Here is a 24,835-nt window from a genome sequence, read left to right as displayed (position 1 = left end):
AAAATTTTTAAGATATTAAAAAGATGTATGTCAGTGTGGGTGCAGACGCTGTTTATCTTCTGTTCCAAACCCTTCAATGACTCCTCACTTTCCTCCAGTGTAAAGGAAAGCCCCGTCCTAGGGTCCTCTGAGGACCTTGACAATCTGCTCTTCCTCAGTCTCCTGACACTCTACCTGTGACCTCAGCTCCTTCTGGAAGCCTCATTACCTGCACTCACACTCTCCAGCTACTCCACCAACACCAAGCTCTGCCTCACCCATGGCCTTTGCAGTGGAGGTTCTCTGTTTGGAATGCTCTTCACCAGGGTGATCATTTGGATCTGGGATGTCCCCCAGAGACTCATGTGTTGAAATAATTGGTTCCCAGTTGGTGATGCTACTGGTAGGTGGTGGAAACAGGAGTCAGGTCTAGTTGGAGGAGGCTTGTCACCGGGGGTGTACCCTGGAGGGTTATGTCTTGTCCCAACCCCTTTATCTCTCTTTCTCTCTCTGCTTCCTGGCTGCCATTAGGTGAGTAGCTTTCTTCGACCACACCCTGCCATGATGTTCTGCTTTGCTTTAGGCTCAAAGCATTGGAGCCAGGCGACAATGGACTGAAAAACCATTATAGAAAATAAACCTTTCCTGCTTTAAGTTGTTTTTCTCAGGTATTTTGTTACAGCAAAGGAAAACTAATTAACACATCTAGATATCTTCATAGCTTACTCCCTCACCTTCTTCAAGTAGCTACTCAAAGGACATTCTATTTCAACAGGGATGCCCCTTAGTTCTCTCAGTCCCCTTTAACTGTTGGTTTGCTTGTTTCAGTAGCACTTAGCAACTTCTAACATCATTTACCAATGTATTGTTTATTGTTCATGGTGATTGCCCTATACTGGTATCTTTTTTCTTTACCAGTATATCCCAGAAGAATGTCTGGAATATGCTCAGTCAGTATTTATTGAATGGATGAATGAAAACACTTATATTACCAATTCTCTCCAATCCTGATTATATTAGAAAAAATCTCAGATTGGCAACAGCCTTCAATAATTCTTTACCACTTGTTAATTCTTTTGACAGTTTTTTAAAAATATTTATTTTGTAGTTATAGGTGGGCACGTGTCTTTATTTTGCTTTATATGGTGCTGAGGATTGAACCCAGTACCTCACACATGTTAGGCGAGCGTTCTACGTAAGAGCCATAACCCCAAACCATTGACAGTTTTTTAAAGGCATAATTTACTCATCATAAAATTCACTTAATTGAAGGGTAGAATTAAATAATTTTTTTAAAATTTAGGAAATCATGAAACCATTGCCACTTACCTCCTTTCTTTCCTGAAGAAAGAAGACCTTAGCCTCAGAGTCTTCTCCAGGCAAGGATACTCACTAGAATATCGTATCATTACTCTTTTTTCATTGGATCTTCTTACTCTGCTACTTTTTTTGACTAGTCATGCTGGATTTCCACTAAAGTAGCAATATAAATTTTCCCCTTTTTAAAGAACATAATTTTTGTAACAAATGAGTTGGCTTAAAGAAAACTAGTAGTTAACAATATATGTGAGCCAAAGATAAAGCAAAAATTGGAAGAATAGTAAATTTGTGAAACACTAATGAAGCGATCAAGACCCGAGGGTCTCACAGACTGCCGAAATGCACCTGATTTCATAAGGAAAAGGAGAAGCACGGTCACTAGTATTTCTGTATGTGTTGTGAGCAAGGCACTGACTGACTGTCCTGTGTTTCAGATACTCACTGCAAGGAGTTTGTACAGTGAAGGGCCTTGGAAGACAGCAATAGCGTCTCCCTTGAGAACAAGGGGAAGGTCTGCTTACAGACTTGAAAAGTAAGACGCTATCTCCATCTGGAGCTAAGGACAAGCCTGCTGACTACCCACCAGAAGAAAGGCAGGCTCCCTTAGTTCAAGGCTCCTCTCTTAAAATGCAGCTCCTCCCAGTAAACATATTTTCTGGCCCATATTGCATCACCCTATGGAAATAAGAGGCTCAGAGAATGCTGCTGTTCCCTACAAATTCTTATGTTGAAATCCTAACTCCTAAGATGATGGTATTAAGAGATGGGCCTTGGGGAGGTGAAAACTCAGGAGAGCTGAGCCCTCAGGAATGGATCTAGTGTACCTACAAAAGATGACCAAGGGGACTCATTTGTACCATATGAAGACACAGTGAGATGGGAAAATCTAGTACCAGGAAATATACCCTCATCAGACACCAAAACTGCCAGTACTTGATCATGCACTCCTGGGCCCCCACACTGTGAAGATACATGCCTGTTGTTTAGAAGCTACCCAGTCTATCGGATTTTGCCCAAAGACCAAGAACTAGCACAAAAATGTTGATAGTCTTGCTGCTGCCATTGTTGTCATAACCTGTCCTTCACCTTTGACTTCAGAGACTGCTGTCTCATACCAGCACGACACTGTGGCAGATCAACTTGTTAGCTTGCAGGGAGGGTAGAATCTCAGACGCTTCACAGTCTCTGAAAGTATTTTACTCACCTCATTGTGAATTTCTTCTCCTTGTTTCAAAATGGCAGGCTCAAAGGATTTCAAAGAGACATCGCCATTCTCCAGGTCATCACGGATATTCTGCAGAGCCACCTGGGAGCGCTGTAAAATATAATCCAAGGTTCCCGTGGAGCACTGCCAAGACAGAACCAGCAAGGGAGAGTATGAGAGAAATTCAAGGCTGCCATGCCACTCTTCCTAGCACTGTTCGCATATCTTTTCTGTGAATTCATCTGTCATCCCCAGACTCCTTCACCCAAGAGTTAATACGGTGACCTGCTCACTGGATCCATCGCTGCCAGCATGGCCCTGGCCACTTGGCTTACAGCTTTTCTTTTAGCATGTGAGTCTCCTATCTCTAACTACACAGTAAGTATCCAGAGACTAAGGCCTTCTGTATGTACATGTTTTTTTTCTACATATACTATAGCATCTAGAACTGAGTCCTAAATGTGGGAGAAAAGCAACAATTATTGAACAAATAACTACTTAATCAACAAGTCAAGGACATTGATTTATCTCAAGTGTCATGACTCTAACAATGAGAAAGAAAGGTACCCAGGCTGTAGAACTGATTCAAAAACATGAAATAGAATAGTTATGGCAGGAAAAAAATTGAACTTATAAATAGAAGGCAAAGAAATTTATTTCCCTTTTCTACAAAAAAACATATACTAGCAGTTGAGGTCCTTAGCAGTACAGATTCAAATAATGGAGAATATGTGGTTCATGCCCTCAAAGCACATTCAAAGGCAGAACTTAGTACGTGGGTATCAGCAAGGGCACTGATAACTAGTTCATCCCTCTCTGACTCTGAGGGAACAAAACAGAGGTCAAATGGACAAACTCCTCTGAATGATCATGTGTCAGAAAAGAAGAGGGTACAGATGGAGTATGCTTCCATTTATTTTGATAATGAAAGGATTTCCTACAATGATAAAAAAAAACAACAAGCACTATATATATCTATATCTGTTAGACACAATGAGGGAAATGTATCCCTAAAATATTTTTATTTTTGTATTTATAATTTAAACTGAGCCCTTAGAAATAACGTTGAAGGCCAATCTTCTGGTATAAATATTCTCTGCACAGTTGCTGCCATTTTATATAATATGACATGGACAAGCCTGGGAAAAACAAAATTTCAGAGCCCAAAAAACAGACGCTTGACTTAATATGCATTTTAATATGACGACCCCAAAGTGCCGAGAGAACAAGGGCAGGGCGGGTAGCTCCATTTTCTACAAAGAAAAAAACAAAGAATAGAGGCGAATTACCAGTCACTTTCATCCCACAGGCCTCCTGCCACAACATATTTTTAAATGACTTTCTAGAAAGTTATTCTACTCCCACCTTTACTTGCCCAAGTATATGGTGACCTACATAAGAGGTCATTAGTTGCACAGCCATTTATCATAGCCAAAGATGGGGAAAGATCTATATTTTCCATCAAAGGGGAACCAGTAAAGGTTGGGAATGTGGCTCAGTGGTAGAGCACTTGCCTAGCACGTGTGAGGTACTGGATTCGATCCTCAGAACCACATAAAATAAATAAAATAAAGGTATTATGCCCATCCATAACTACAAATTATTTCAAAAGGGGGGGCAATTAAATGCACTATGATATAACCTTATTTGCAGCCAATTTTTTTTTTCCTGGTGCAAAGACTTTTATTTGGTATAAAGAATTTATGATCAGAGCTGAGGAGATTTCCTTTCCTTTTTCTTTCTTTCTTTCTTTTTTTTTTTTTTTTTGCTACAACTTCATTGAATTATAATTCACATATATAAAATTCAGCTATTTAAAACATACAATTCAATATTCTAAAATATATTCACAGAGTTGTATGACCATCACTACAATTAATTTTATTTGTTTTTTCTCTTTCCACATATATTATAATTGTACATAATGATGGGATTTATTGCTAGATATTTATAGATGCATACAATAGAACAATGTAATTTGGCCAATATCACTTCCCAGCACTTCCCCCCTCCAACTCCCTAGACCCTTTCCTTCACTGATCTCTCTTTGAATGTTACAATTAATTTCAGAATAATTTTATTACATCAAAATGAAGCCCTTTGCCCTTAAGTAGTCAATCTCTTCCATTTACACCAAACTTTCCAGCCCTAGGCAACCACCTGTCAACTTTCCATGCCCATATATATTCCTATTCAGGACATTTCATATAAGCAAAATCTTGTGACATGTGATTGTTATGTCTGGCTTCTTCTATGTAGCATGTTTCCACGATTCACCCATGTTGCTGTGAGTGTCAGTATTTAATTCCTTTGTACTTCTAAATAATATGCAATTTTATGACTAGGCCACATTTTGTTTATCCATTCATTAAGTGATCAAACTCAGCTGTGTCCACTTTGGCTATTATGACTCAAGCTACTATGAACATTCATTGATAAGTTTTCATTTCTCTTGGGTCTATATCTAAGCATGAAATTGCTGGGTCTTAGGGTCGACTTTGTGTTTAACCTTCTGAAGAAGTACCAGACTGTTTCCCAAAATGGCTGTACCACTGAATTTCCTTCTAGTAGTGCACAAGGTTCGTCTTTTTTGTTATTATCCTTTTTACCCTAGCCAGCCTAATGGGGGTAAAGTGGTATCTCATCATGGTTTTGATTTGTATTTCTCCAATGACTAATGATATGAATTTTTCACATTTTTTTTTTGTCCTTTGTATACCTTCTTTGGAACATGCCTATCCAGATTGTTCACCATTTTAAATAGCATTCTTCTTTCTTATTGAGTTCTAAGAATTCTTTATATATTCTAAATATAAGTACCTTACAAGATATATAGTTTTCAAATATTTTCTTTTATTCTGTGGGTAGTCTTCCACTTGCTGGATGTACTTTGAAACACAAAAATTTTAAACTTTCATGCAATTCAATTTTTCTATTTTTTCCTGAGCTGCTTATGTGTATCCTATGTAAAAAAAAAACCTCACCTACATCAAAATAAGAATTATATGTTAATGAATAATTATCATGAGGTTTTGAAACATAACAAAAAACACAGAATGCTGTATAGGGTAGACTGCCATTTGTGTGTGTATATGTGTGTTATAATATATATATATATATATATATATATATATATATATATATAAAAACACGAAAAGGACAACAAAAATCTGATGATGGTTGCTTTGGGGAAGGGGAGCTAGTTGACTTGAAGAAAAAGAGTCTTTAATTGTATAACTTTTGGCAATTTTTAAATTTTGACCCATTTGAGAACCTACCTACTCAAAAATTAATTATGCATAAAATTTAAATTTAAAAAGAGACATTCTGTGTTGAATCCCAAGCACATTCTGACTCAAATAGAAAAAACTAAAAATGAATAAAGGTCAAAAGCCAAAGGAAATAATCTACTCATATACAACCAAAAAACAGAATAGGTTTCTTCTCTGAGTTACAAAACTGAATTTCAGAATACCATTTCTTTAGACAATCTCCTTTCAGAAAACAGAAGAGAGACCAGAAAGGGGATTGGGAATGGAGGACAAGAAGAGGTACTAGGGACTGAAACTGATCAAATTATGTTATGTGCATGTATAAACATGCCACAATGAAACCCACTATTTTGTATGACTACTATATGCCAATAAAAACAATAGAAAGAAAAAAGGCAGTTTGAAACCATTAAAAAAAGTTGAATAACTCTGAGGAATACATCAAATGAATAGCTATCTTTGTATAACATTTGATTTATGGATTCAGTTATTATGCATAGTTGTATTAAATACATTATTAATGAACTATATAAATAATAGATTAATTTAGGAGAAAAAGACAATCTGTTTTCTACATATTGTGAATACACAGAAAACAGCAAATGATTTTGTTTGGCACAGATAAGACATAATGTTAATATGTAAAGAGAGGACATTTGTAGACTCAGTGAGGGTTATAAAATTGTATAGATTTTTTTTTTCTTCTCTTCTATTGAGGGAAACAATAGTGTAACTTCAATACTGGGAAAAAAATCTTTTCCTTCTTCTAATATTAGAAATAATGATTTAAATAAAATAAAAATGTTTAAATAAGAAAAGCAATCCTACTACCTTAACCCATTTTTATTTGTTATTGTGGCTCTTTGTCCATAAACAGTTGAAATCAATGTAGACATATCAATGTATATGTTTTTTCACTGTTTAACACAAGTATTCAAAATTCCCATTTCCATTGTTGTCAATTAAGGTGAATTTCAACAATTTAATTAACTAAGGATCTGCCCATTTTCACTAGTACTGGTCATGCTGGATAAACCTCTTCATAGATATAATTCTATTGAATTATCTCCTATGTTTGCTTCCCAAAAATGGTGTTATGAGATCAAAGATATGAATATTTTGTTTTGTTCCATGCTAACCTTCTCTGTATCATTCCAGTTTTATATGTTACTGAAGTGAGCACAAGACATGAATATCCTTATGATGCCTAACACATATTCCTATATGTAGTTTACAAAAAGTAAAACCATTCAGAAAAGTTACCAGAATATGAAGATACCCATTTCGCTTGTAATTTTATCAGCACCAGTTTTTACTTTTGATATTAATATTTAGATAGAAATAAAAAGTCACCTAACACACTGATTTAAAAAAAATACTTTTATTTTAAGGTGAATTTTAATGCCTGTTTACAAAGGATCATCTATAATGGAGGTGAACACAATTTTCCCCCTCCTTTGGTATTAGGGATTAAACCCACGAGCATTCTACAACTGAGCTACATCCCCAGTCCTTTTTAATTTTTTGTTGTGAACGGTATCTCACTAATTTGCCCAGGCTGGCCTTCCATTTGTGATCCTCCTGCCCTAGCATCCCAAATTGCTGGGGTTATGGGTGAGCACCACTGTGCTTGGCCACACTTTTTTCTTAAAAGACTAAACAATAAACATTTAGACTGGTAGGCCACAAAGTGTGTATTGTAGCTACTTAGCTCTGCCACTGTAGCTCCAAAGCAGCCATGAATGATACGTAAACAAATAAATGTGGCTATGTTCCAATAAAACTTTATTTACAAAAGTAGCCCACTGGCCCAAAGGCTATAGTTTTCTGATTGATAATACAATACAGAAAGCAAGATATTCAGATAATTCACATTATAGTGTCTGATTGGTAAAATATCATGTAGCTTGAATAAAACACAAAGAATATAAAAATCATAGATTTAGGGTAATATTCTTCTTCTAAAAGAATCACTATATACAGTCCCCTCTTTATTTAATTATTACTCAAAATTTGGTCTAAAAATCAGAAGATACGAACATAGCCATGATTAATCTGAAAATGCTAAGTCTCAGGACATTTTGAAAGTAATTAATGACATTATGAAATTGGCCCACCTGAACAAAGGCATCAAGGCTGGCTGGGGAGGGGTACTTTTCAAACCAGAGGCCAAAGGCTCTTTGAGGGAGCTTTTCTGTGTGTGTATTTATTGCAGAGGGTGGAAGTGAAGAGTTTCTTGTTCTCTCCTAAGATTAACTTCCACATTTCCATTTGTCAGCTAGACCTCTCCACGTGGCAGATCTAATTCAGCCTGTTCAAAAACTGGACCAATGTCCTCCCCTCATGTCTCAGACCCCCGCCCCCATCCCTGGGTGTCATTTCAGTAGTTCTTTCTTGCTTCCCTCTATCCATTTCAGTCAGTTAGTTGCCAAGTCTCTCTCTAGGCCTCCTCCGTGATTCATCCTAATGTTATTGCCAATATATCAACAAAAAGTAACCAATAGGCTGCAACTGCCAACCAACATAAACTCAAACACCTAATCGGATATCCAAGACCATTCACAATCTGGTCTTGTGCAGGCGTCAGCCTCACCTGCCACTCCCTTGGGTACCCTAGGATCCACTCTAGATCCACTCTAACTGTAGTCACTCAATATTTCCCCAACACCCTCATCCCATCCTGATCCTAAGAGTCTCATCTTGGTCCTGGTTGATCCCATTAGCTATACTAAAATCTCCTAAATCCCTTCATCCCTACACGTTCAATGCCTTCTGTCCCACTTTTTCACACTTGTCCCATGGTTCCCTGAAAAGTCAAGCCATAAGGCCAAGCACAGGTAACAAGCTTAGGTGGGAGGTCTACTTCTAATCCTTTTATGATTATCCCCCCACTCCCTGCATAGGGTAACTACTAAGGATTTTCCTCATCACTTAACTTTCCATTCTGAACAAGTCTGATCATCTGACCAGCAGCCACTGCCAAGGGATGGCAGAATTAAGCAATAAAGTCTGGGCTTTGAATACATCTGGGGAGTTCAGAAATTCCTTGGCACCACTGTTAGTTTCTCCTAAATTTACATTTGTTTGCCCAAATAGTTAAGGGAAATGTAAATACTCAACCATTTAAACCCAGCCACCGCTATCACATGCACAAGCACATAAATTCACTCCATTTCCTCTGGCCCATCTCTTTCCCTTGACCTTGAAAGATACTACCAACTAAGAAAATCTTGAGCTAGGAACACCTGCCAATGGCATTTACCTTCTCCAAGAAACATAACCCCAAGAACCAAAACATACTTATCCCATGCTGTGAAAACACTTTAAGCCTGCATCCAATATATCCCAAAGCTAAAAAGGCAAGTAAACAGAGACTAAAGTCAAGTTAGATGGAAACAATTTTTCTATCAAATACTCTTCCAAAGCTCTGTGATAAATTGCTCACTCAACCACTTCTGTCACATCCAATTAAGTGTGAATCACATTTTTATTTACACTTACCTCTGCCACTCGGTGGGTGGAACTAAACCGAGGCTGTGAACCAGCCAAAACACAGTGTTGGTGGGTGGCATTGAGATCATCTGCAGGAAAAATACCAAAAATTCTTTTTAAACATGTTTACTAGTCAGTATACACTTTCTGCTATTTAAGTAAAGACAGAGTAAATTGTGAATACATTACTTAAGGAACAAAAGTAAGCAAGGAATTAATACTTACCCTGTATTCTTTAAACTGTTCCTTATAAATAGGACACATAAATAATACATATACATACATGAGTGATACATGTACATGTATTATATATACTCATACATCTAAAATAGGACACAAGAATAGAAAGGGATCCTATTAGCAATTCCAGGACAATAAGTATAAAACAGGAGTCTCCTCCACAAACATGACAAATGGTCACCCTACTTACATATGGTCTTAAGATGCTAACCTACTATAAAGGTTACTATTTATGGACAAAGGTTCTTTCCCTGTCACATGACAGATCTACTTCCAGCCATGTCTTTAGAATAAGCCAGAATAATCATTTTCTATTATTTGGAAGTGAACATATGAAATCTGCCTCTTTCTCTCTCTAATCAAAGTATCAATTTTGCCTAATATTTTTCCAGGCAACAAACTAACCAACTCAGCATGTTGCCATGTTTGGTTCTCAGAATAGAATTCAAGCCTATGGATTCATGACTCAAGAATGGAGTAGGTGGTAAAATAATCAGCTGGAGAATACTCCTTAAAACCACCAGCAGCCCAGCGGGAGAAAAATCAGTGGCCAAGTTGTTGCATATTCTGGGAACTAATGCAATGCATTAGGCAAAATCTGTAACATCTCTGCTTAGGGCATTACTTCCTCTACTAAAAAGAAGACAGTCGAACAGTATGTTCCCCAACAACATATGACCTCCTATGTCATCAACACAAGCCTCTTAGCAAGATAACAAGAAAGATAAGACTTAGTTTCTAAGAGGCAAAGGCCACCAGGCTCCATACATGTCAGCAAAACCTATCCATATTACCTCTAAAATTGAAGGAAAAGCAAAATGACAACCGAAGAACTTCCATTTCCACATATTATGGAGTAACAGCGACAATGTTTACCCTCTGCCTTAAGCAACTAAAAAGAAAGCAAAAATATGAATCAAATGTCTCTGACACTAGAAAACAGGGCAAGACATGATCCCAGGGAGAAAAGAAACAAAGTAGGTCAGACCAACAACTGCCCTGACTTACTGCCTGGAACTAGTTTCAAAGCCAGAGTAGGAAAGTTCTGGAAGTCAGTTGAAAGGTCAGAGATCAGAGTTTAAGAAGGCCAAAGCAGTAAAATTTGTTAAGGCAGAATACTAGAATGAAAGAAGCTGAAGAGAGAGAGCGAGAGAGAGAGAGAAAGAGAGAGAGAAGGAAACAGAAAGTACAGAGACCTGAGGAGGGTTTCCTACTCTTTAGAGGGATCCAACTCATTCAAGTAATTCAGTTATTCACTGGGACAATTCCAGCAGCATTTAAAAGGATTCAACAAAATCCGGTGCCCAACAAATACAAGGTGCAATAGCTAGCAACCAAATACAACGGTAATACTTCACAACCACTGAGAAAGCAAGAGGTGAGGGGAGGGAAACAGGAGGTTCTGGGTATTGAGTTGATTAAATTGTGTTAAGTGCAGCTTACAGGTATATTACAAAGAATCCTACTATCACATATAATCATAATACACCAAAAAAAATATTTAAAAATTTTTCTTAAAATTATAAAAAACACTCTCAGCATTCTCAATCTTCTCAAACATTGCTGGCTATATTAAAACAGAAGGAGGGCACATTTCTCTATCCCAACCTGAAACCTCTATTTACCAAAACACATTTGGCATCCTGTTACTGATCAGTAAAAGTTTAAGTTTAGTGGACTGCAATCCACTTACAAAAAGAAATAGATTTTCACTGACTCTAAGATGGCATCAATTGTAGGATAAGTTATTTTTCATGCCACTATTAAAAAAAAAAAGGAAAAAAGAGCAAACAAGAAAAAAATACACAAGCTTGTAAAATATAAACATCTTTTTTACATATGAATATGTCATCTTGTACACATATAATGAAGGTCTTAAAGATCAAAACTCCTGCTGAATGAGATTAAGAGAAATTTAGACACTGCATGAGAAGAGATACGTGTACTAGAACACCCAAAACACCAACTATCCAAAATTAAGGAAAAGAGAGAAACTACCAAAAACTAAAAGAATTTCAATGACTGGTAGAACAATACTAACATTTAACATAAATTAACAATGTAACATGAGTCCCAAACGAGAGAGAATGACTAAAAAAGATTTTTTGAAGAGATGATATCCAAAAGAATCCCCAATTTGGTGACAACAACAAGAATTAAGAGGCTCAGAAAACTTACAGCAAAATTTTAAAAAGACCAAAAACTAATGTAATATCATAATCAAATTCTGACCAGTGATAAAGAGAAAATGTTAAACAAAAGATAGAAAAGGGTACATATTATATCTAGAGGGGCAAAAATTAGGATGACTACAGATTTACCATCTGTGGTCATAAAACCGAGGAGATGATCTGGTGACACATTAAAAATACTCAAAGAAAACAAATGTCAGTCTAGAATTGCATCCCAAGTGAGAATATCTGTTCAAAATGAAAGTGAAATAAAAACTTCAGAAAAAGCAATTTATATTTAGCACACTAGTATTTTAAAAAATAAATAAAATATAATACTGTTTTAAAAAGTAGTTATTTCATCAGGCAAAAGAAAAATAACATCTGCATCTGTCCCTAAAATAAAGTGTTGTAAATAAAACATAGCATCAAAAGATAAATTATTGTTTAAAACTCAAATAACAACAATATATTGAGAATTAAAACATAAACCAGAAGTAAAATACATGCAAATAGCACAAGAGATAGAAGAAATGAAAGTCTACTAGATTGTTAAATTAGAATATTACACTACTTGATTGTTACAATCTATGCTACACTACAGTATACTAATATTTGAAGGTACATTGTGGTAAGTTAAAGATGTATATTGTAAACCTAAGATTAGCAGTTCTCAAACAATTTTGTCATTACCACTTTAGTTTCCAAAGGACCTTTGGCAATGTATAGAGAAATATTTCTGTAATAAAAACTGAGAGAGGGGCTGCGGTTGTGGCTCAGCAGTAGAGCGCTCGCCTCGCATGCACAAGGTCCTGGGTTTGATCTTCAGTACCACATATGAATAAATAAGTTAAATAAAGTTAAAAAGAAAATAACAACTGAGAGAGAACAGGGCTGCTACTGGCATCTCGTGTGTAAAGGCCAAGAATCAAACCATGCTATAACTCAGGACTGCCTGATAAGAATAGTTCTACATCTTATTAAGCAAACAGCATCTACAGTTAAAAACCTTCCCACAAAGAAAATTTCAGGCCAAGATGACTTCACTATTGAATTTTAACAAGCAGTTAAGAAAAAATCATACCAGATCTACCCTAATTGTTCAAGAAAATAGCAGCAGAAGGAGTATCTCATAAACCATTTTATACAAGAATTACTATCCTGGTCACTCAAAATTAATCATAAACCTAAATGTAAGAGGCCAAATCAAAAAACTTCTAGCATAAAACAAGAGAAAATCTTTTTGATTATTTACAACATAATTCTAAGTCAGTCCTAAAAAAAAAAAAAAAAATGTTATAATAGTAGAACACAGATCAGTAGGTGAACAGGTGTCAGATGGAAGGCCAGGGTAGGAAACTGACCTCAAAGGGACATGGGGAACTTTCTTGGCATGTTAGGTATTTTCTATATATGATTGATTTAGTTACATTAATCTGCAAATTTTTAGAGACAAATCATATTGAAAAAAAGAATCGTATAGTTTAAATTATTAGACATCACTACATATGAATCATCTACATTCAATGTCAATAAAACAATTTAAATATTACCAGGACTTCCGGGTTTCTAGTCTGACATATAAGGAACTTAAAAGCCATCACTCCATCCTGGCAAGTGAGAAAACAAACTCAAAAATCAAAGCTCTTCTAAGATCCATTAGAGAAGTGAGATCATAAGGCAAACGGCTGCCCCAAAATATGGCAAGAGACAGAGTCTGGAAATAGAAAGTCACAACTTCACAGAGTAAAAACCAACAAGCAGTAATATCTGCGGGAACCAGTACCAGAGTAGGGAAACCTAAACTATAATCACTGCATTGCTGAGATTCAATGAGGACAAACTGAGTGTTAAAAAATCCAGGGGACCCCGAGATAGAAGGCCCCCATGTATGTGTGAGTTTTTTCTCCAGAAGTTCTACCAAGTTCCCACAGTGAACCTGAGAAAAATCTCCTCTTGCTTCCATACCAGGAGAGGAAATTAGCCATGCTGAAATACACCAGAACATTCTGCTCTTCTTCACAAGACCTGCAGTCAAGGGAAACTATTTTACCAGAACCTAACTTATTAGGATTTATCAGATCCCAGTTGACCTGAGGGAGGAAAAATGCCTAATCCAGCCAACTCTAGCTTTCCGTGTGGGAGAATGGAAATACCCACCTTCAGCTCCAATTAGATTTCCACATGGAGGAAGAAAAACATATAACTTGAGGCTCCACTTGGAATCCTGACCCAATCAAGAATGGTAAGGAAAATGAGAATTGCTTGTGAAATTTCACAGTTCACCGGTACAGAGTCACTAAAAGACTGAGAAATAATCATAACAGCACATACCATTTCCCTTTCCCACATACCACACCATGATGCTACTAAAGGCCTACTGACAATAATTCCATTTTATCCAGTATATCATGTCTGCCCATAAAGAAAAATGTATAAGGCATTCTCTTTTTTTTGTAGTGCTGGAGATTGAACTGAGGGCCTTGTGCATGCAAGGCAAGCACTCTACCAACTGAGCTATATCTAAAAGACAAAAAGCACAGCTTGAATAAACTGAGCAAAATTAAGAACCAGAGTCAGCTATGACAGGAATGTTAGAATTATCAGAACATGAATTTTTAAAACTATGATTAATATGCTAAGGGACCTAAAGGACAAAGTAGACAACATGCAAGAACAGATGGATAATGTAAGCAAGGGGATGGAAATCCAAGAATCAAAAAGAAATTCTAGAGATCAAAAACACTGTAACAGAAATGAAGAATGCCTTTGATGGGCTCATTAGCAAATAGGACATGGCAGAGGAAAGATCTCTGAGCTTGAGGATATGTTAATGGAAACTTCCAAAACTGAAATTAAAAAAAGATAGAAAATTTTAAAAAAAAAGGAAAAGAATATTCAAGAACAATGGGGCAATTACAAAAAGTGTAATGTATGAATGTATATATAGTGGGAATACCAGAAGTAAAATACAGACAGGAACTAAAGAAAATAACAAAAGCAATAATGACTAATACTTTCCATAAATTAACACTAGATGCCAAACCACAGATCCAGAAGCTCAGAAAACACCAAGCAAACACCAATAGTAACATAATAATAATAATAATGCCATACACCTAGGCATATCATATTCAAACTGAAGAAAATCAAAGATAAAATCTTTTTCTTTTTTTTTTTTTTTTTTAGAATTTTTTAATATTTATTTTTTAGTTCTCGGCGGACACAACATCTTTGTTTGTATGTGGTGCTGAGGATCGAACCCGGGCCGCACGCATGCCAGGCGAGCGCGCTACCGCTTGAGCCACATCCCCAGCCCAAAGATAAAATCTTGACAAAGCCAGAGAGGAAAATAATTTATCCAAAAAGAAACAGATTACATCTGACTTCTCTTTAGAAACCACGCACAACACACAAGAGTTGAAAGTGAGCTGGGTGCAGCAACACACACCGGTAGCCCCAGCTACCAAGGAGACTGAGGCAGAAGAACTGCTGAAAGCCCAGGAGTTGGAGACCAGCCTGGGCAACAAAGCAAGACCCCATCTCAAATGGGACAAAGTCAACCTCCCTACACCAAAAAAGCAGCATAAAGTGCAACACAAAACAAAAATAAACAAAGCAACCTAGAATCATGTATCCTATGAAATTATCCTTCAAAAGTGAAGAAGAAATAAAGACTCCAGACAAATACAAATTGAGGGGATTGTTGCCAGTAGACTTACTTCCCAGAAATGTTAAAAGAAGTCTGTCAGAAGGACAGAAGGACAGAAATTGAGGTCCACATAAGGAAAGAGCATTAGAGAAGAAAGATGTAAAAGTAAAATAAAAATTATCTTTTTTATCATTAATTGCTCTAATGGATAACAATTATTTACAATAAAAGAAACATATATTCAATTATATATGCATTATACATGACTATGAATGCTTATGTATAAGGGAAATAAATGATAACAGTGATGCAAATGATCAGTGACAGGCATTAGAAATACTTTGTTATTTTAATGTATTTGTACAAACCTTGATGTGGCATAGCGTTATTTGAAAGAATTCTTGGATTAGTTGTAAACAAATATTGCAAACTGTAGGGCACTATTTTAAAAATACATATAAAAAGTATTATTAATATGTTAAGAAAAGGAAAGAAAATAGAATTATATAAAATAAAATTCTCAAAGCCACAAATGGCAGAAAAAGTAGAATATAAAAAAGAAAATGAAAAACCAGGACAATGAATAGAAAACAGTAGCAAATACAGCAGATAATCAACTATGTCAATAATCACTTCACACATCAAGGGTCTAAACACAACTATAGCCAATGTGCATAGAGAACTTGCTCGGGATCAGGTCCTGTGCTTTCAGGGGAAGCATCTATATGAAATACCATTACTCACTTGCATGCATGAGGTATTAGGTTTAGTAAGGTGAGGTTACCTGCCCAAGACCGCACTGGTAACAAATGGTTTAGGCAGGTGCTAACTCTGCTAAAAGGCTTTAGAAGAAAAATTAAACATTGTGGTTCCAGTCCTACTTTCTTTCTAACTCTATGATTTGGACAATGCACATGACCTTCTTGAACTTTATTTCCTTGCTGGTAAAATGACAAACACAATAGTTCCTAATCTGTAGTCAACAATACTTGAGGTGGAGAAGGGGCAAGAAATGGACTTGGACCCCCACTTGGCAAGTGATTCATATGCCATTGTAGTCTAAATACAAGGTATGTTTTGCTTATACGTGTGTTTCTATTTTAGAAATATGTGGATTTGCCTCTGGAATATTAAAATAAACTTTAATATTATTTCTGAATTCATAAAAAAATTATCAGTATGGATCAAAAAGCAAGGTCCAACTATATGTTGTCTACAAGCAACCTAACTGAAGTATAAAAACACATATAGATTAAAAGTAAAGGGATGGAGAAACAGAAACTATTCTAAGACTAACGAAAAGAAAGCTGAACTGGCTATATTAATTTCAGAGAGAGAAGACATCAGAACAAATATAATGAATAAAGAAGGACATTACATAATGATAAAGAGGTCAATTCTCTCAGACAAACATAACTATCTTTAATGTGTATGCACTTAACAATAGAGCATCAAAATATGTAAAGCAAAATCTGACAGCAGTGAAAGAAGAAATAGACAAATCAATGATTACAGTTAAAGACTTAAACATTCCTGTCAGAAAGGTCAAATGCAGCAAGCAGAAAATCATTAAGAACACAGTTGAACTCAACAACACTATCAATCAACCGGATATAACTGACATATATTTTAGTCTGCTTTTTTACTGCTGTGATTAAAAGACCCAACTGGAACAACTGTAGAGGAAGAAAAGTTTATTTAGGAATTCATGATTTCAGAGGTCTCAGTCATAGGAGGCCAACTCCATTCCTTAGGGCTCAAGGTGAGACAGAATATCATGGTAGAAGAGTGTGGTAGAGGGAAGCAGCTCACATGATAGTCAAGAAGAAGAGAGAGAAAGAGAACTCCACTCACCAGACACAAATATATACCCTAAAGCCATGCCCCCAATGCCCCACCCCACCTACCTTCAGTTACCACTCAATCAGTCCCATCAGATGGTTAACTCACTGACTGGGCTAAAGCCCTGATAACCCAATCATTTCTCCTCTAACCCTTCTTGCTTTGTCTCACATGTGAGCTTTTGAGGGACACTTCACATCCAAACCATAACAACATTAGTACACAATTTCATCCAACAACAGCAGAATGTACATTCTATCAAGCTCACACAAAACAGTCATCAAGATAGACCATGCTCTGAGCCACAAAACACACATTGCCAAATCTAAAACAATGAAAATCATGTAACATCCAACCTAAGACCATAATGGAATTAATAAAAACTCAATTAAAAAAAAATCCTAAAATATGTGGATATTGAACAATTCTAAATAATATATGGATCAAAGAAGAAATCTCAAGAAAATTATAAACAAATGAAAATAAAAATGCAACTTATCAAAATTTGTTAGATACACTGCTTAGAGAAAATTTTATAGCATCAAATGTGTATATTAGAAAGGAAAAAGATCTAGACTCATTAATCTAAGCTTCCAACTGGGAAACTAGAAAAAGAAGAGCACATTAATCCGAAGTAAGCATGAGAGAAGACATAAAAATTAAGGCAGACCATTAAAATAAAAACCAGTAAACCAACAGAGATAAATCATTGGAACTAAAAAATGGTTCACTCACCAGATCAATAAATCAATAACTTCTAGCCAGACCAAGAAAACAAAATGAGCCAATGAAAGCAATGACATCACTACAGATCCTATAGACATTAAGAGGATAATAATACTCAAGTAGTACAACTATGTCTATGTACCAAAAGTTGATAACCTAGGTTAAATGGACCAATTCCTCAAAAAACACAATTTGCTAAATCGCACATAAGGACAGACAATATAGAGGCTGGGCTGTAGCTAGTGGTAGAGTGTTTGCCTAGCATATGTGAGGCATTGGGTTCTATCCTTAGCAGCACCACATAAAAATAAATAAATAAAGTAAAAGTATCTGTTAAAAAAAAGAATAGACATTATAGTAATAGCTCTATTAAAAACTGAATCAGTAATTTATAACCTTCCAAAACAGAAAGCAAAATAGAAGCTAGGCAATGTTCATTGTTGAGTTCTACCAAATATTTAAAGATGGCATACAAATTATTTACAATCTGTCAAAGATAAAAACACAGAATATACTGAAATTCATTCTGAGACCAGCATAATCCTTATACCAAAACCAGACAACATTACAAGAAAACTGAAGTCCAACATCTCTCATGAACACAGATGAAAAATCCTCATCAGAATACGAGAGAATTAATTTCAACAATGAAAATAAAGAATTATACACTATGACCAAGAGGGATTTTTCCTAAGTATGCAAACTGGTTCAATATCTGAAAATCATTCAATGCAAGTCCATCAAATCCACAAGCTATAGAAGAAAAACCACATCATCACACCAGTAGATACAGAAAAATATGACAAAATGTGGAATCCATTCGTGATAAAAAAAAAAACTAAGCAAACCATGAATAAAGAAGACTTTCCTCAACATGATAATGAATGTCTAAAAAAAGAAAAAATCCTACAGATAACATCATACATAAAATAAGAAACTAAAGGCAAAATTGGCGCAAGGGAAAGATGGCCCCTCTCATCTCTTTTTTTTATTTTTTTTATTTTTTTTATTTTTTTGGAGCCAGGATTGAATCCAAAGGGGCCTTACCACTGAGTTACATCCCCAGCCCTTTTATTTTTTATTTTGTGACAGGGTCTCTCTAAGTTGCTTAGGGCCTCACTAAGTTGCTGAGGCTGGCTTCAAACTTCCAATATTCTTGCCTCAGCCTCTGGAGTTACTGGGATTAAAGGTGTGCACCACTGCAGCCAGCTCACCACTTCTTTTCAACATCATACTGGAAGCTCAGCTAATGCAGTAAAAGAACACAAGGAAATAAAAGGTGTATAGAAAACGAAGAAAGAAAGAAAACTGTCATGGTTCACAGGTGACATGACTCTGTATGTGAAAAATCTAAGAGAGAACAACACAACAACAACAAAAAAATCTCCTGCAACTAATGAACAATTATAGCAAGGCTGTATGATATAAGATTATTATTTAAAAGTCACTTTCTGGGCTGGGGACATAGCTCAGTTGGTAGAGTACTTGCCTGGCATGCAAAGACCCTGGGTTCAATCCCCAGCACCCCCACCCAAAAATAAAAAATCACTTTCCTATACACCAGTAATGAACAAGTGAAATCAGAAATTTAAAACATAATATAATTTGTATTAGCATCCCCCATATTTAGGTTTAAATCTAAAATTTGTTCAAGGTATCAGGGATTTAGCTTAGTGGCAGAGCACTTGCCTCACACCACAAGACCCTGGGTTCAATCCCCAGCGTGACACAATAAAATAAGTATAGGATCTATATGAGGACAGTCGTAAAATTAAGATGAAAGAATTAAAGAAGAACGAAATACAAGTATAGATATTTCATATTTAATATTTAAAAAATCAATATTCCCAAGATATCAGTTCCTCCCAGCTGGTTCTATAAATTCAATTATTATCTCAATCAAACTCCCAGTAAGTTGATGACATTAACAAACTGATTCTGCAAAGTTTTTCATGGAGAAGCAAAAGGCCCAGAACAGCCAGCACAATATGAGGAAGAAGAAGAGAAAGTTTAAGAACTAACATGACGTGACTTGAAGCCTTGCTATAAAGCTGTGTAACTAAGACAGCGTGGATTTTGGTAAAAGAATAGACAAACAGACCAATGAAACAGAACAGGGAGCCTCAAAATGGTCCCTTGTTATATAATCAACTGATTTTTGACAAAGAAGCAAAGGCAATACTATGCAGGAGAGACTGTTTCTTCATCCATACATGCACACAAAAAGAATCTAGACACAAGTGCTACACCTCCACACTCTCACACACACACATACACACACACACACACACACACACACACACACACACCTCAAACTACATCATAAACTTACATGTAAAAATATAAAAACTCCTAAAGATCATACAGGAGAAAAATTGGATGACCATGAATGATTTAGATGATCATGACCAAAGACATGATCTTTGAAAACAACTTTCTTTTTAACTTCGTTAAAATGAAAACTTTCTGCTCTGCAAAAGACACTGCCAATGTAATAAGACAACCCACAGATTGGGAGAAAAAATTTGCAAGACCTAGTCCAATGAAGGCCTATTATCCAAAATATTTGAGAACCCTTAGGGCTCAGCCATCAGAAAACTAACAACAATTAAAAAATGGGCAAAAGACCTAAATAAACGCCTCATCAAAAGAAGATATACACAGATGAAAAATAAGCATTGAAAAGTCTTCCAACATCATTTATCACTAGGGAACTGCAAATTAAAACAACAATGAGATGCCACTACCTATGGCTTAGAATACCAGAAAGTCTCAAAACACTGACAGTACCAAATGCTGGAACAAGAACTCTCACCCATTACTAGGAAGTGAGAAAACAAAATGTACAGTCACGCCTGAAGACAGTTTGGCCCAGTCTCTTATAAAACTAAGCTTACTCTCACCATATAATCCACCAATCCAAAGGAGCTAAAAACATATATCCATTCAAAAACCTGCACAAAATGTTTATAGCAGCTTTATTACCAGTTGCTAAACGTAGATGAAAGCAAGATGTCCTTCAGTAGGTCAACAGATAAATAAACTGTTAAAGAAGCCAATCTAAAAAGACTGCATTACAATATTTCCAATATATGACATTCTGGAAAAGACGAAACTATAGAGACAATAAAAGATTCAAGGGTTGCCAAGGGGGCTGGGGATATGGCTCAAGCGGTAGCATGCTCACCTGGCATGCGTGCGGCCCAGGTTCGATCCTCAACACCACATACAAACAAAGATGTTGTGTCCGCCGAAAACTAAAAAAATAAATATTAAAAATTCTCTCTCTCTCCCTCTCTCACTCTCTCTTTAAAAAAAAAAAAAAAAAAAAAAAACGGTTGCCAAGGGATGGGGGAGAGAATGAGCGGGCAAGCACAGAGTATTTTTAGGGTAGATCCATGTCATTATCCCTCTTTCAGAACCCATAGAATATACAATATCAAGAGTAAAACATAGTATAAAGTATAGACTGAGTGACAGAGACATGTCAATGTAGCCTCATCAATTGCAATCAGTGTCTCGCTCTGGTGTGAGATGCTGGGAGACTGCACTGCTTGGGGCAGGGGTTCAGGGAACTCTGTTCTTTTTGTTCAGTTTTGTGGTAAACCTTAAACTACTATTAAAAAGAAAAAACACTATTTTTAAAAACATGTCAACTAAAAAGTGGAAAATTTTTTAAGACTCTTGAGTTGACCATCTTGAGACCAATAACATATAAGTACTTAAGTGTATAAAGTTATTCTTCCATGGTATTCTAACAGTTAAAAACAAAAACAAAACAAAACAAAAAAACAACTTTTCACTTGGTGATTTAAAAATAGGGTGTGTAAGGAAATATATTGGCAAAATTGTACTGTTATGTCATGTGCCAGTATGAATATGTAACATCACATCCTGCCATTATGTATACTTACAATGCACCAATAAAAAACATGGAAAAAAAAATTAGGGTGAGCAATTACTAAGCACCAAGCAATTTTCCAGGTACACTGAACAAAACTAAGTACCTGTTCTCATGGAGGTAAGGTGATGAAGGGGAAGGAATACAACAAACAAATCCAAATGTAGAATGCTATGAGAAAATGAAGCAGGACAACTTAACAAGAATTAGTACGGGGACTTGGAAGCAGAGCACCGCTTGGTACAAAACACTCACTGGTGACATTTAAGCGGACATCTAAATGATGAGAAGCCAGCAATGCCGAGAGCTCAAGTGAGAATATTCTAGTTGGGGCAAACAGCTACGGCCCTGGCCCTGAAGGGGAGATCTGCTTGTTGTACCTGAGGAAGAAGAAGGGCCCAGTGACTGTACCCCGGGCAGCAAGCACAGTCACCGAAGAACAAGGGGAATTTGGAAAGATCATGGAGGTCCCTGCCAGTCCCAGTAGGGATTTGGGGCTTTATTCTAACACTCTGGGAAGCTCTGAGAAAATTTTAAGCAGGGAAATAATGTGACCTCACTGTGAAGAGCCTGCTCTGTCAGCTTTCCAGAAAGAGAGATGCTAGGTGTGGATGTGGTGTGAGTGTCCCCCAAGGTGTCTGGTGTTGAAATCTAATCTGCATTGTAAGGTACTAGCAGGCAGAAACCTAATCCCAGTAGGCTGCTTGGGGGGGTGCTGGAGGTTGAAGAAAGTGATTAGGATTAGACAGGTCATTAATGTAGACTCCCATGATTGAATCCTGGTCACTTTAGATGGAGAGAGAGACCAGACACACATGTACACATACGTGCTGCCTGTCTCATGCTCCATCTAAGGACTCTGCCAAAAAGGAGATCATCACCAGATGCAACCCCTTCACCTTGCACCTCCAGAACCATAAGCAGAAACAAACCTCTCTGCTTTATAAAGTTAGCCTCCCTCAGGTGTTTCATTATAGTAACAGAAAGCTAATACTAGAGAAGACTAAAGGCAAACTAGAGTTGACCCAGGAAAACCAGTTAGGAAATTGTTACAGCAGGACTTGCAGGAGTTGATAGTGACTTGCACTAGAATGATGGAGGGATGATGTGCAGTGATCACATTTGGAATGTTTTAGGGAAAGATAAGAGGTCAGGTTAACACACTGAATAAATAAAGTAGGAGAAAGAATGTTACCAAGAGCAATTTTCTTTAAAATTTATTTTTGGTACCAGGGACTGAACCCAGGGGCATTCAACCATATCCTCAGCCCTTTTTATATTTTATTTTGAGGCAGGGTCTCACTAAGTTGCATAGGGCATCACTAAATTCCTGAGGCTGGCTTTGAACTCATAATCTTCCTGCCTCAATCTCCTGAGCCACTGGGATTACAGGCATGAACCACCATGCCCAGCTCAAGAGCAATTCTTGGAATTTTCATAGGAAAACGTGTTTGAAGGTGAACAAATTACAAGTTACAAAAAAATACTACGAATTAAAAAAAATACTACAAAATGCAATATAAGGTAAGGATGAAAATAGTAGTGATATATTTGGAGCACAAGAAGAAGGCCGAATGATAACTCTCTCTTCCACTTTGGCCTCTGAAAACTATGGATAAAGGCACTCGTGAACATTTCTGATTGATCCTATTTTATCTAAAGGGGGATTCAGAATCAAACCCCATGAAAAGTGGACTTAAAGGAGCCTTTCCCAGGCCAGGTTCCCAGAGTTGAACAATTTCTATGAACAAATGCCAGTCTCATCTATCCAAATTAATGCCTATGACTTCCATGCTATTAATATTAGGATCCACAGACATCATTATAGGGAAAAAAATCATCTTAACGAACTTATTTGTTAAGTGCTTTTGTTCCACTGAGTGACAATGAGTATAATATGGTGAAGGCCGACTGGCAAACACCACTTCAGCAGCAACACTTGGGGGCTGGCACCTTTCTCTAATCCTTGGCAACTCTCTAATCAAACAACTCTTTTGAAATTGTTTCCAACTTTCTCTAATCCTTTATGAGTTTTAGGAAAAACCCTGTAATTTTCATTTAAGAGCTTCTAATTTATCTAAAACTCTAAGTCGATGAAAGTGGCTCAAGCTCCGTGGATTATGTATCTCAAAGGATATACAAAAGACATCCTCCGCTTTCAAAGACCATTCCTAATAATTTTTAGAAAGAAAACATTAAAGAATGTACATTTGCCCGAGTTATCTCAGAATATAGCTGAAAACTTCCTGACTTTATCTACAACTGGAATAAGAGTGTGCAGATTACTCAAGAAAACATCCATAAAATAGGGGCTGTCCTTCTTAGCTGGCTAAAAGCTGCATGCCCCGGCAGTGGGTAAAGAGCACTCTGGACATTCACTGTAGCATGAAATCTCATCTCATATAGAAAAAACCACACAGGCAAAAGCATAATTTACACTGCAGTTGATGCCCGAGACTTCTCTGGTTTTAACACGGAAAACCGCATCGCCTGCAGTCTCCTCCCCTGCAGACAAACCAGAAGAGGTGGTCACCCTAAACTGGCCCCCATGCTGATTTGTCCCAGGGCTCCTTCATCCCAATTTCTTAAAGTAACAATCAGGAGCTTTGCTAAAGGCACTCTTGAGGTAAATAAGTCCAATAGTGAAATCCAATCTTCCCAGCTTCACACGACCACTGAAGCTTTTCATTCTTACTCACCTGTCCATTCTCATCTCTCAATCTTAATATTTATGACCTATTTTTCCTAGACGTGGGGACATCCATGAGTGAGATCATTTTCAGAATTTAATAGCCAAAGAAAGCAGGAGGGGTAGCCCCTGGCAAAATGTCAGTCTAGACACAGGCTGCTAACTGCCCTATTCCCAGAGCCCCCAAAACACATACAATGGAAGATAAAAAGAGATCAAAGCCTCTAGCAGCACAAAATATCAGGGAAAGGTGTTCAATGTGCCAGAAAGGCACAGAACTGTGCTAGAAAGAGGATAGGTGCAATCTGGTGGAGGAAGGGCCAAAGGCTGACACATGGCTATGTTTA

At 36.7% G+C, this 24,835-nt stretch overlaps 1 protein-coding gene across 2 annotated transcripts in view; it reads right to left on the bottom strand.

Moving 5' to 3' along the window:
- The window catches only part of Fto (FTO alpha-ketoglutarate dependent dioxygenase), a 372,769-nt gene that overhangs the window by 196,525 nt on the left and 151,409 nt on the right, over positions 1-24,835 (bottom strand). For both annotated transcript variants that reach the window (XM_076837477.2, XM_076837478.1), the window contains exons 5-6: positions 9,277-9,356; positions 2,504-2,647 (exon numbers count right to left, since the gene is read on the bottom strand). In XM_076837477.2, coding sequence (XP_076693592.1) covers positions 2,504-2,647; positions 9,277-9,356 — 224 coding nt within the window. The remainder of the gene's footprint in view (positions 1-2,503; positions 2,648-9,276; positions 9,357-24,835) is intronic.

Source organism: Callospermophilus lateralis, chromosome 18 (genome assembly GCF_048772815.1).
Source record: "Callospermophilus lateralis isolate mCalLat2 chromosome 18, mCalLat2.hap1, whole genome shotgun sequence".
NCBI classification, from domain to species: Eukaryota; Metazoa; Chordata; class Mammalia; order Rodentia; family Sciuridae; genus Callospermophilus; species Callospermophilus lateralis.
The sequence above is the reverse complement of the archived record's forward strand: the minus strand, read 5'-3'. Positions and strand labels throughout refer to the sequence as shown.